Source organism: Plasmodium brasilianum, chromosome 8 (assembly GCF_023973825.1).
Source record: "Plasmodium brasilianum strain Bolivian I chromosome 8, whole genome shotgun sequence".
Classification (NCBI taxonomy): domain Eukaryota; phylum Apicomplexa; class Aconoidasida; order Haemosporida; family Plasmodiidae; genus Plasmodium; species Plasmodium brasilianum.
Genome location: NC_090121.1, coordinates 1,410,001 through 1,423,089, shown reverse-complemented (window position 1 = coordinate 1,423,089; position 13,089 = coordinate 1,410,001). Strand labels below are relative to the sequence as shown.

Sequence of the window (13,089 nt, the reverse complement as noted above, 5' to 3'; positions counted from 1 at the left end):
ATATAATGATATAATGATATAATGCTATTATGATATAACGATATAATGATATAATGATATAACGATATAATGATATAATGATATAATGATATAATGATATAACGATAAGATGTCAAAAAGGCCAATGAACGAATTGATGAAAGTATATAAGCAACTACTTCTTTGGAATATTAGAGTACCGTAAGGATACATAACCATGTAACAAATTTAAAGAACAAAATGAAGTTCTTTTCAAATATAAAAAATAATATGTGATAAAATCTTCGTTCTAAGACAAGTAGCTTTCTATCATTTCCAGAAATAACCAGGATAATACTCCACTCAAATCTATGCCCATAACGCTAGGAATGTTTTTCTATAAAATGGGAAAGAATGAAAAAAATAAAGGGAGATACACAAAATGTAAAAGTAAAACAAGTACTGCAATTAAGTAAAATAAATGAATGAAAAAAAGGGGGTAGCGCTGCTTCGTGACCTCGTTCACATCTGTGCACAACTTTTGTCACACGCAATCCGGCAATTTTCATTTTTCATTTGTTATTTGTCATTTGTTATTTGTCAATTGTTATTTGTTATCTGTTATTTGTTATTTGTTATTTGTTATTTGTTATTTGTTATTTGTTATTTGTTATTTGTTATTTGTTATTTATTATTTGTTATTTGTAATTTGTCATTTGTTATTTGTCATTTGTTATTTATTATTTATTATTTATTATTTATTGTTTATTATTTATTATTTATTATTTGTTATTTGTTATTTGTAATTTGTTATTTATCTTTTCTATTCTGTATCATTTTTTGGCTAGTTACATGAAAAAACTGAACATAGCTGTTCGTATAGGTAAAAATATATACAAATGGATTTAGATGGGGATTAATTTGCGGAAGCCATTCCAACAAGCATCTTATATATATTATGAATTTGTATATTCTACAAAAAAAAGGGGGAACAGAAAAAAAATGAATTATTCCATGTTCAAATGTAAATGTACACATGCATACATGCATATACATATACATATGCATGTTTGCTCAGGTGAATACATGAATGTGTACATCTGGACGGTGTAAAAATGCGCACTTGCACATATTTAATAATCATGTATCTTTAAAATACTTGGTAAGGGGAACATATTTCTTTTACCTTATGAAATGCAAAACGGACAGCCTCAAGCTATTTCCACTTAACTTTAAGTATCTGCAGTACAACAACAAAGAGGTAAATGATCATTTGTTATTATTATCGTTCGCTCGTCTGTCTATACACGAGCATATACTTTTCACTGTTCACTTTTTCACACAAACAAATGCATATATCATTTAAAATATGTTTACTTTAAAACTGAGGGCAAGGGTAGGGAATAAAACAAATGCAACTTAAAGGTATTTATTTTTCTTGATATATTCTGTAAAATGGAATAAAAAAGGGCATACTATTTTTTTTTACCCCTTACACTTAAAGTCTTTTTTCGTTAAATTGGACAAAAATAATAAAACAAAAAAGAACACTGTCAAAAGTGCATGCAATAAAATAAATAAAGTATGATACATAAAATATAATGCATCAAAAAAAAAAATAAAATAAATAAGACAAATAAAATGAGTACATTAAATAAATAAAATGTAGTACATAAAATATGATACATAAAGTACGGATGTACAATGATATATAGCACACACAAATAAACTAAGCTGTTACTTTTATTTGCTCCTGCACAAAAATATTGGACTTGAAATTTTTTTGTATCTCTTTGATTTTTTTAAAACTATTATTACGTATATTGAAAATGCCGTATTTATCGTTTTGTGATTGTATAATAAATGCTTTAAATTTTGAAATTTTCATGTTTTTGTTTTCTACATTTACAAATATTGATAAAAATGAAAACAGGAACAGCATAAATTTCAAATACATTTTCTAAACAAATAATTGCACACATGGAAAAGGTGAGGGGGATTACATTAAACTTTCTGAGTAATCATTGCGGGAAAACAGATGGTTAATACAAAAATGAACACGTATATTAGTGTGTATATACGTACATACTACATACATACATACTACATTCATACATACGTACATAATACATACGTACATACTACATACATACATACGTACATAATACATACATACATACGTACATAATACATATATAATATGTACATACATACGTACATACTTACATACATAAATACATATATGTATGTATATTTGTGTACGTATATGCTCATAATGAACACGTAACAGTCATTTCGTCATTTTGTTTTTCCCCCCATCATTTTACATTGCATTAACACTAATTTAACGCTAACTCTTTTATTTTTCCATCTATAAAATAGTTTTACTTTTTTCTGTTAAATTTGTTCATGTTTATTTATTTTTATATTTTTTTTATTCCTTTTTTACTTCCTCCTTTTTTTTAGCGCTCGAAATTTTAAATGAAAAAGGCTCATAAAACTTGAAGAGCGCAACTCTGTATAATTATTAGCAGAAGGAAAAAAAAAAAAAAAAAAAAAAAAAATTAATGAGTAAAAAAAAAGAAATTACGAATGAACGATTAAAAAGGCGAATAAATAGTTGATGGATAGATTATATAAATAAATACATGAATGAATAAATAGATAAATAAATAAACAGTAAATAGTTGAATAGTTAAAAAGTTAAAGGGATAATTAAAACTCTAATAATACTGACAAAAATTGTAATGTATACACTGTTGTAATAAAAAAAAAAATAAAATAATGCTATAAATAGGTAAATACATTTATATATATGCGTAATAATATTGAGCAATAATAGTGTATAATAGTAGTAATATGCTTAATAATATAAGCTAATCATAATGCTTAATAATGTACTCATAATGGTGTACGCGTAACAATAATGCGCAATAATATATTCGTATTATTTAAATGCAAGTAAATACGAATGTATGTTTGCATGTACGTACGTATGTATGTATGCGCCCCATGCATAGGAAATCATAACCCACAATGTTGCGTACTGTGCAAATAATACATAGATGAACATATACTTGGATAAAATTAAAATTGTCGAGGTGCATACCTTTATGAATATTTTATGAAATGAAAAAATCTCCCAGCTCTGGTTAACGAAGTGTCAAAATGTTTGATATCCTTATCACTTAAAACTATGACACTCAAATTTTTTTTTTTTTTTTTTTTTTTTGTTAATTGAAATTTTTCTTTGTAAAATTTTTCTAATTTTTTTATATCATATGTTACATGTTCTGATAAATTTTCTTTTTTTTTTTTTGGTAAAAATTTTTCTGCGTATGTTCTTTTGTGAATATTATGTTCATCTGTGTTATTTTCTGTGCTGCTGTCGTAAGGACTATCATCTGATAAACAGAAATTTTCCATTTTTTTTTTATGATTTGTTTTAATTTTCTTTTTTTCCATTCCTTTAACACGCATTTCTTCTCTTTGAAATAGACGCTTTAAGTCAATCCTTTTTATTTTTTTAACAGTGCTGTTGTCTATGCTGTCAAGGCATAGCAGTAGTGTAGCTAACAGTCTGCTCTTATCGTTACTGCCGCCAATACCATTGCCAATACCATTGCCAATACCATTGCCACTTCCATTGCCGCTTCCATTTCCACTTCCATTGCCGTTTCCATTGCCGCTTCCATTGCCGCTTCCATTGCCGCTTCCATTGCCGCTTCCTTTTTCATTATAATCCTTCAGTTGCTTTTCTCGTATTAGATCCCCAGCAACTATGTCAATGCCGTCAATAACAAGACATACATTAATGGTACTGTGCTGTACAATTTTGGTGCATTTCTTGAAAACGTTTAAAATATTTTGCTCTGTCTCACTAAAATATAGACCAAATAGTGTGTTGAGATTTATAAAATATATACGAAAGTGCTCAAATTTTTTGAGGAAAAAAACAAAATTATTCTTATTCATGTTTTCACAATTATATATAAAAATACGTGTATAATTTTCTAAATTGTAAAATTTTAAAAGAGGTATATTTTGTTCTTTTAATAAATTAAAAATGGAGGAAATTCTGCTATAAAACATTGCTTCTTTTTTGTTACGTGGTATATCAAACTTTTTCTTTTTTAATATATTTTCCTCATGATCGATTGTACATGTGTGTGCATTTTTTTTCTTTGCTTCCCTTTCATCAAATGAGGTTAGGTTCTTTTTCTTTTCTCCCATATTTATGGTACGAACATTTTTTTCAAGTATGTAAAAAGTACTACTACTATTTCCCTTTTTTTTATTTAATCGCCTTACAAGGTCAGCTACAAATATTTTGTACTCTTTTATTAATATACTGTAGGATAAAATAAAACATAAACATTTCGAGTGTTCTACGCATATCAGCTTTTTCTTTATGTCTTCTTTAGTATACTCAGAATTCCATAGTTGCTCACTCAAATTGTAAACAATTATTTTACGTGTTATGAAATTATTATCATTCAAAGAGTTGGTTATCTGTATATAGTAGTACTTCAATCTATTGGCATATCTTTCCCTACAGTATTGATATAAAGAATACACATTTAAATAATATTCATCAACTACGTCTAGGTCGTCATTTCGTGTTGCTACAACTGCATATATGTGTTTGTTCTCACTTGAAATGGTAAAGAAGTTCTTTTCGTATTTTATAACAAAATGATTTTTCTGAACAACAAATTTTTTTTTTTTTTTTTTTTTTTTTGTTCCCTCCATCATTAAATGTCCATCCATAAATAACTCCTTGCCAATGCAGCTAAACAGGAAAAGGAGTTTCCTATATTCTCGGCCATGTTCGAAGTAGTTATAATTTTCACTTTTCTTTTCTCCATCACCATAACCATCATCATCATCATCAGAAGAAGAAGAAGAAGAAGAAGAATGCCCTTTTTTCGCTTCAACCTGTTCATCTTTTACCTCTACCGGGTTATCATTATCACCCTCTCCATCGTCATATCCCTCTGCAGAGCCATTTTTTTTCAGTTCATTGCTTTTCTTTCCTTCATATATTACCAACTGGTCAGATTGGAGCTTTAACTCTTCAATTTCGTGCATAAAGAGACTGCAAAAATTTTCTAAAAAGGCATGCTCTTCTTTGTTATTCTGCTGTTCCATTGGCACTCGAGGGAACGCGCATCCTAGAGTTTGAACTTTTGCATGGTTCATCTTGCGCAGTACAGCGCGATGAAGCGGCAATAAAGCAGCAATAAAGCAGCAATAAAGCAGCAATAAAGCAGCAATAAAGCGGCAATAAAGCGGCAATAAAGCGGCAATAAAGCGGCATTACATTGTCAATACATCATCAATACACTGCCAATTTTTTGACAGTGCAGTGGTAATATTTTTTCAACGCCTTGCCAAACATTTTTCTTCCTTTTTTTGAAATTTTTTTTTTTTTTTTATTTTTTTGCAATATTATTATACTTCCCCCTTTGGCAGTAAAATTCCCATCATTGCATGTGCTCCCCCATCCTGCACCGTACGACATAGCACACAAAGAATTTAGTACTACGATATAGCGCTTTACTAAGTATCTCTTTGGAATACCTCCTTACTAAGTACAGCTTTACGAAAGAATGCCCTACGAAATATCGACTTACGAAATATTGCTTTTCTAAAAATTAGAGCATGAAGTGCATTTTTGAAAAATTGGTAAGGAGCCTGTGTTACAATGTAAGCATTGTGGGTGCGGCAAACAGCGGCAAGTCGTCTCTGTACAACTACATCTTGGATGAACTAAATGTTAATAATAAAAGATCATCAGTTGTAAGTAATATAGCAAATTATTCCATTGAATATAATGAAAACGTAGTAAAAATTGAAAAAAAGAAATGTGTATTTATAGATACGATTGGTTTAAATGAAATGATGATAACAAAATTGGAGCAATGGAAATTAAAAGAGTATAATATAACATATGAAAAGAATAATATTGTAAAGAATTACTATAACACAATTATTAATAGTGATTTACTTTTATTTTGTTTGAATCCATTTGACGTAAGAATCATTGATATAATATCTTACAATATTATTCATGATATATATAAAGAACATGCAAACATTCTTACAGTAGTATATAATGCTCACTGGAAGGAAGGCACATGCAGAACAAATGGTATTGCACACAATGATTACACACATAACGATATTTTACGCAACCTATGTGATATATTCGAATCTTTTAAAAATATAGTATTTTATCCAAGTACTTTCATTACGCATGATGAGCAGCAGCAGCAGCAGGGGCGGCAATTGCAACAGCAACAGCAACAGCAACAGCAGCTGCAGCTGCAGCGGCAGGAGGATCTATTGTTCATGCTAAGGCACAGGATAAAAGAAATTAGCGGAGCCATCAAAAGAAGCGGAAACTACATTAGAAGAACAGCTGAACAGGATGAAGCAACTAGTACACGAGCCACTGAAAGCAATCCTCAAAGAAACGCGGATCAAGATGATGAAGAGATGCTCGACTTGATAGACGAAAGTCTGCGTATATTCCAACCAAGCCTTACCAAGGAAACAAAAAACTATTTCTACAAATTTGTAAACTTAAAAAAGAAGGAAAAGTTAAACGATGCATTATTTAACAGTTACTTCAGTGAGCACATTTTGAAAAAGTCGCTAAGAAGGATTACACAATCATCACAACGAGAAGCTAACGAATGGACCACTGAGAACAAGGAGGAGGAAAATGTGCATAAAAATAACATTGAAAACGGTGAGCATCGCATGAACAAGTCAGGAAAAATGTGGCAAGCGGATGACAGTATCGCATTTAACAACTTGAAGAAGGAGGATGGCAATCGTACTGCTTATGATGAAGAACCAAACGATTACTTCTACTTTTTGAAAAAAATGCAAAGTAACAAATTCGAAGAAAGGAAAAAAATGATCGGGAAATTAAAAAACAAGAGGATTCAAATTTTGAAAAATATTATTAATAGAGACGAAAATGCCAATCCCTATGATTTGATAAATTTGAGTGAGAGGTACATATTTGATAGTGAAAATGGTGCAGGTGTTGAGCAAAATGAAGACGAGGCAAGCAGGGGGAACGGTAACCACAGAAATGAAACCCCCAGAGCAAACGAGGGTTATATGAACCACAGTCATGTAGATAATACGGATCGTATGAGACAAGACCATGCGGATAATGCGGATAATGCAGATAATGCGGATCGTACGAAGAACGACCATACGGATAACAGGAATGGGATCATTCCCCCCATTGTTGAACTAAACAACGAAATGAACAGCGACAAAGGAAGAAAGAGACTGAGCAGTCGTAGTAGCACCCCAAATAACGAAATAAACATATGCGTTTTAGGAGAACAGAACTGCGGAAAAACGACCCTAGTCGAATCTATTTTAAAGGAAAATATAATAAACGAAAAAGATGTGTATGCATTATTTGGAAGAAGGAAATACATCAATAATGATATGTGTATAAATTATAAAGATAAACAAATACAAATATTAGATAGTTGTAGCTTAAAGAAGCAGCACAAATTTATTAATGAAGACATGTATCATAATGAAAATAATAGAGTATATAATAACATAAGGAAAAGTAGTATTTGTATATATATAAAAGAAGCAAAAAATAATTCCATACAATTGCATAAAGAAGATAAGAAGATGATATTTTATTTATTGAAAGAAAAAAAAAATATACTCTTTTTAATAAGCAAAGCAGATTTAATTATAACAGATTTTGAAAAGAAGAAATGCGAATTTTTAAAAATATTCCAAGCTGCTTTTAATGATATTCCTGTTATGTTCATAAATACAAATAACACTTATCATATTCAATCGTTATTACATAAAGTTGTACACATACATAACAGGAATAATAGTACTATATCTACTAGTACATTAAATTTATTTCTTACACAGTTTTTAAAATTATTTCCAATTCCATGGAAGAATAAAAAGAAATGCCATTTTAAATTTATAAAACAAATTAGGACTAACCCTGTTACTTTCCTTATCTTTACCAATTTGTATAAACAGATACCTAATAATTATTTATCCTTTTTTAAGAAAAAATTAAAGCACGAATTTGATTTAAAATATGTTAACATTCAATTTGTTTTTAAGACTACATGTGAAAACAGACATGTTAGGAAAAATCAGCGCGTATGATAAGCCGCGTGGAGGGGGGAAAGGTCAAAAATATAAAATAATAAAAAATAAAATAAATAAGTACATAAATAAATAAAATAATAATGATAATGATAATGATAATGATAATAATAATGATAATGATAATAATAATGATAATGATAATGATAATGATAATAATAATGATAATAATAATGATAATAATAATGATAATGATAATGATAATGATAATGATAATGATAATGATAATAATAATAATGATAATAATAATGATAATAATAATAATAATAATAATAATAATAATGTTAGGGGAAACAGGGAAGACGCGCATTAAGTGTTGAATGCATGTAATGCGTACCACACTTTTCAAATTTTTCCATTTCTTCATTTTTTGAGCGTATTGCTCATTCTACGTGTGTTACACATCTTCTTCTTTTGGAATTTACACCTTTGTTTATTGTCATTTATCTCACTCTATTTATTAGACCGCCTTTCACGAAGCCACCGTTTTGTTTGTTCTGAGTTATTCTTGTTGCATTATTCCTGCTGATCTCTTTTTTTTTTTTTTTTTTTTCCAATCATCGTTTTTCATAGCATGTGGCTGCTTAATACCCTTGTTTGTAATTTTTGAGTAAAAAGAAAAGCAGTATATTTTTTCTTTTTTTAATTCCATAATTTTTTTTTAAGTAAGAAACTGCTAATCCTACCATTAGAAGTGGCAACACATGATGTCGTATGTTTTATACAAGAGTAGATAACTTATGTGGTAATACTAGTGCTAATTGATTTAACTATTTTTTGTGATACTGTTTATTCAAGAAAATGCAATTGAATAAAGAAGTGTTTACATATTTTCATATTTATGCATTTCCATGATCATATATTTACAGCACCTTCATTGCAAGGTTTAGTTCGCATCTGACACATGTTCATTAGGAATATTTTTCTCTAAGTCGTTATCACCAAAGTAATGTTCTTCTATTTCACCTTCTCCAGCTTCGTCATCTTGTACCATATCGTCTATTTTATTTTTCGCTTTACCCTTTTGTATAGTGGCAACTGCTTTATCATCCTCGTTCTCATCTTGCACTGTATCATTTACTCTATCTTTTGCGTTACCTTCCTGCAGTGGGTCATCCACTTTATCAGCTGCTTCGTCTTCTTGCACTGTATCGTCTACTTCATCTTTTTCTTCGTCGTTTTTTACCGTATCATCTACTTTATCATCCGCTTCATCACCTTGCACCGTATCATCTACTTTATCATCCGCTTCATCATCTTGCACCGTATCATCTACTTTATCATCCGCTTCATCATCTTGAACTGCCGTATCTACTCCATCTTTGTCTTTGTCATCTACCTTCTCGTCTACTATGTAGTTATTTTGTTCATTTTTTCTTTCCACTCTCAACTCTATATTTTCATCATCAGCTGTAGATTGACCTAAATAATGTGTTTCCTCCTCCGCTTTATTTGAATTTATATCCTTATCATTGTTTAGTTCAATATTCGTTTCATTAATTACATTGGAGTAATCATTAGAAAGATTATCTTTTCTTTTCTTCTGTTCAGAACTTATACTTCCCCTTCTGTTGCTTGGAGTGGAGCCACTTGGCATGCCCTCTGTTATTTCGTCTTTTATTTCGTTTTTTATTTCGTCTTTTATTTCGTCTGTTATTTCGTCTTTTATTTCGTCTGTTATTTCGTCTTTTATTTCGTCTGTTATTTCGTCTTTTATTTCGTCTGTTATTTCGTCTTTTATTTCGTCTGTTATTTCGTCTTTTATTTCGTCTGTTATTTCGTCTTTTATTTCGTCTTTTAGTTCGTCTTTTATTTCATTTTGTGTTTCACTTTGTGCTTCACCTTGCATTTCATCTTTTATTTCATCTTTTATTTCATCTTTTATTTCATCTTTTATTTCATCTTTTAAACCATTTTGTAAATCTCCCTTCCTTTTGCATTCCTTTTTTTCATCATTTGTTGTATTGATTTCAAGTTTCGACACACCATGAACTTTTGTTTCTTCCTTTTTGTACTTGCTTGACTGATTTTGTATTCGAGGCAAATTTTTTGAATTGACACTACGATTCACTTGGTTACCTGGAAAAGGTAGAAGTACGATGGTGAATACGCATATATGTATATGTGTATATATGTGTATATATGTGTATATATGTGTATATGTATATATATGTACATATGGATGTATGCGTATGTGTTGCTACTCCTAATGATGATGCTGGAGCAGTGGACATATCAGATAGAATTAGACGAGAGAAGTACAAACGAAGAGTACTCTGCGACCCACCGTCGGCACTGGTAGGCCCGATGTTCATACTTGACTTGATAAAGTTGGGGTTGCTCCTGAGCTTTTCTTTTATCTTTCTAAAAATTAATAGTGCCTGTGCTTCATTAATTTTTGACTTATATAGTAGTTCGTTTTTCATTAAAAGAAGGGAATTCTTTCTTTTCTTGAAATAATTTACGTCATTATTCGTATTTGCTCTAACACTTGTATTTGTGTTAGCACTAGCAATAGTATTTGTGTTAGCACTAGCAATAGCATTTGTGCTAGCAGTAGCAATAGCATTTGTGTTCGGATCATTATTAGTAGCATGCTCATAACTCGGTGTTTCGTTTATATCGTTACTTGTATTATCTAAATCATCGATGAAATATTTTTTTATATAAAAATCGCATGTTTTTTCAATATTTTCCAGCATAATTCTATGCTTAATTCTCATCGGTCTATCACTTGCCTTATATTCATTTCTTTTTTTATTTAAACTAGCTCTTTCCGTTTTGTCTACACACTCCTCTTCCTTTAGTGTTATGCTTTTTGCTATTTCTTCGTAACTCCCTAGATCCTGCAGAGATTCACCAGTTTAGCGCATCATGAAGACGTGGATCCCACGCGGAAACTTACGTACGCACATGCATACACATATACATACATAGATACACCCATGCATACATACATTTACCTATGCATACATACGTACGTTCCTCTGTAACACCCTATTTTTTGTTTAAAAATGGAAATCTCTGGAAACTCCTCGACAAGTTTGTACTAACACTATCGCACACTTATCTTAACATTAATTTTTATACTACTATGTTACTGCATTACTGTATTATTGTGTTATTATACTACTGCATTATTCTATTTTTATTTATTTTTTATTTTTTACGTTTAACAGTTTATGATGGTTTTCATTATTATAAGATATTCTTTTCACTCTTTTATTTTTTAGGTTTAACGTGAGAACACTTAAGTTGAACTCGTCATCTGTTTTTATCTCTTCATAGTGAAGCGGAAAATGTAAAAAGGAAAGTCATTGTATGTACGTGTGGATTCACATGTAAATGTATATGTGCAATGCGTTCATGTGCATGAAAAGGACGCATATGATATATTTGTGTAAGACAGCTATTGCATACTCCACATTATGTAGCGGCATAAACTGACCAACTGTAAAACTACCAACATAGCAGTAGCAGTCATAGCTATAACTAAAACTACAATAACAGCCGCTTTACATTTCATTTTCTCTTTTTTTCTCCTTTTTGTTTGCTTTTTTTTTCCTCCTTTTGACTTCCCCTCCCCCCCCCTCACCTGTGTAAAATTTACAGCCCTTTTGGATGTCGTCAATATATCCTTTGTACACAACTTTTTTCTTTTGCTAACAAAACAATACAAAATTAATTATGTACATTTTGCGGTTAATCCATGTGTGCATGTAAAGCAAATAAATATACACAAACACACTGTGTGGACAACATTGTTACTCGTCCTTTTCCCATTTTATAACGTACACACACAAAGAAGATAAAAAATGAGTACATATATGAGTACAAAAATGAGCGCAAAAATGAGTGCAAAAATGAGAGCAAAAATGAGTGCAAAAATGAGTGCAAAAATGAGTGCAAAAATAAGTACAAAGAGAACAAAAACGCACACATATACAAATACTTCCTCCACACACACCCTCCAACACAACATACATTTTTGAGGGGTGCGTTATCGATCAAACAAGCATTGGTATTAACATTGTTTATTTTTTTCTTTTCTTTTTTAATTTTCGCTTTCTTTATATTTTCAAACAAAAAATTTTTTTTTCTTGTGTTAAGTTTTTGGACAGTTGTATCCTTAATTATTTCTAATGCTTTTTTTTCTCTTTTGTTAATTCCCTCCAATTTCTTCTTCAGGATACTATGAGGTAGAAAAATATATGCAACAAACACATGAATGCGTCAGGTAACAGTATCAAGGAAGTACACAAAACACAAACATAACATGCTGCATATGGATACATATAAGTTGCACAATGCACATAAGTACAAACTTAACAAAACGCACGCATGTATGGGTATGTATGTATGTATGTATATGTATGTATATGTATGTATATGTATGTATATGTATGTATATGTATGTGTATGTATGTATGTGTATGTATGTGTATGTATGTGTATGTATGTATGTGTATGTATGTATGTGTATGTATGTATGTGTATGTATGTATGTGTATGTATGTATGTGTATGTATGTATGTATATATATGTATGTACTGCACTGATGGACATGCGATGGGTTATAAACATGCATGGACAATTCAATTCATTTCTTTTCCTTTTGAACAAAATAAGTCTACATTTACTTATTATTTCTTTCGATTTCTTCATTCCTTAGTTTCTCTAGGTACAATTTCTTCCTGTTGTTAATATTAATCTTATTTTTGTCTATTCGTATTGTAGCCTTTACACTTTTTAATTTGTTCTCCTCTATTTTTCTACAGTATTCCTTGACTCTTTCTTCGACTATTTTGCTACTTATAATGTTAAGATTTTTCATTCTTTTACAAAAACAAAAAGAAAGATTTAGTAGTATGCATTAAGGGAATTGTGTACAGCAGAAGAAGAGGAGTGGGGCGTGCACATTGCAGTCGGCCTGATAATTAAAGTGTT

At 30.3% G+C, this 13,089-nt stretch overlaps 4 protein-coding genes across 4 annotated transcripts; 1 reads left to right on the top strand and 3 right to left on the bottom strand.

The window, feature by feature from the left end:
- Positions 1-268: 268 nt before the first annotated feature.
- Positions 269-1,846, bottom strand: MKS88_002469 (YGGT family protein; the record flags this gene model as incomplete). Its single annotated transcript, XM_067215481.1, has 5 exons — positions 269-355; positions 856-931; positions 1,145-1,198; positions 1,336-1,406; positions 1,700-1,846. The coding sequence occupies 5 exons, from the start codon at positions 1,844-1,846 to the stop codon at positions 269-271; spliced, it is 435 nt and encodes a 144-aa protein (XP_067073903.1).
- Positions 1,847-3,069: 1,223 nt separating this feature from the next.
- Positions 3,070-5,160, bottom strand: MKS88_002468 (uncharacterized protein; the record flags this gene model as incomplete). The annotated part of the gene is made up of 1 exon (XM_067215480.1): positions 3,070-5,160. One exon carries the CDS (start codon positions 5,158-5,160, stop codon positions 3,070-3,072), a length of 2,091 nt encoding a protein of 696 aa, XP_067073902.1.
- Positions 5,161-5,622: 462 nt separating this feature from the next.
- On the top strand, positions 5,623-8,142 carry MKS88_002467 (Ras-like G protein; the record flags this gene model as incomplete). The annotated part of the gene is made up of 1 exon (XM_067215479.1): positions 5,623-8,142. One exon carries the CDS (start codon positions 5,623-5,625, stop codon positions 8,140-8,142), a length of 2,520 nt encoding a protein of 839 aa, XP_067073901.1.
- Positions 8,143-9,028: 886 nt separating this feature from the next.
- On the bottom strand, positions 9,029-12,976 carry MKS88_002466 (uncharacterized protein; the record flags this gene model as incomplete). The annotated part of the gene is made up of 6 exons (XM_067215477.1): positions 9,029-10,221; positions 10,418-10,988; positions 11,313-11,422; positions 11,587-11,804; positions 12,110-12,334; positions 12,783-12,976. 6 exons carry the CDS (start codon positions 12,974-12,976, stop codon positions 9,029-9,031), a joined length of 2,511 nt encoding a protein of 836 aa, XP_067073900.1.
- Positions 12,977-13,089: the final 113 nt, after the last annotated feature.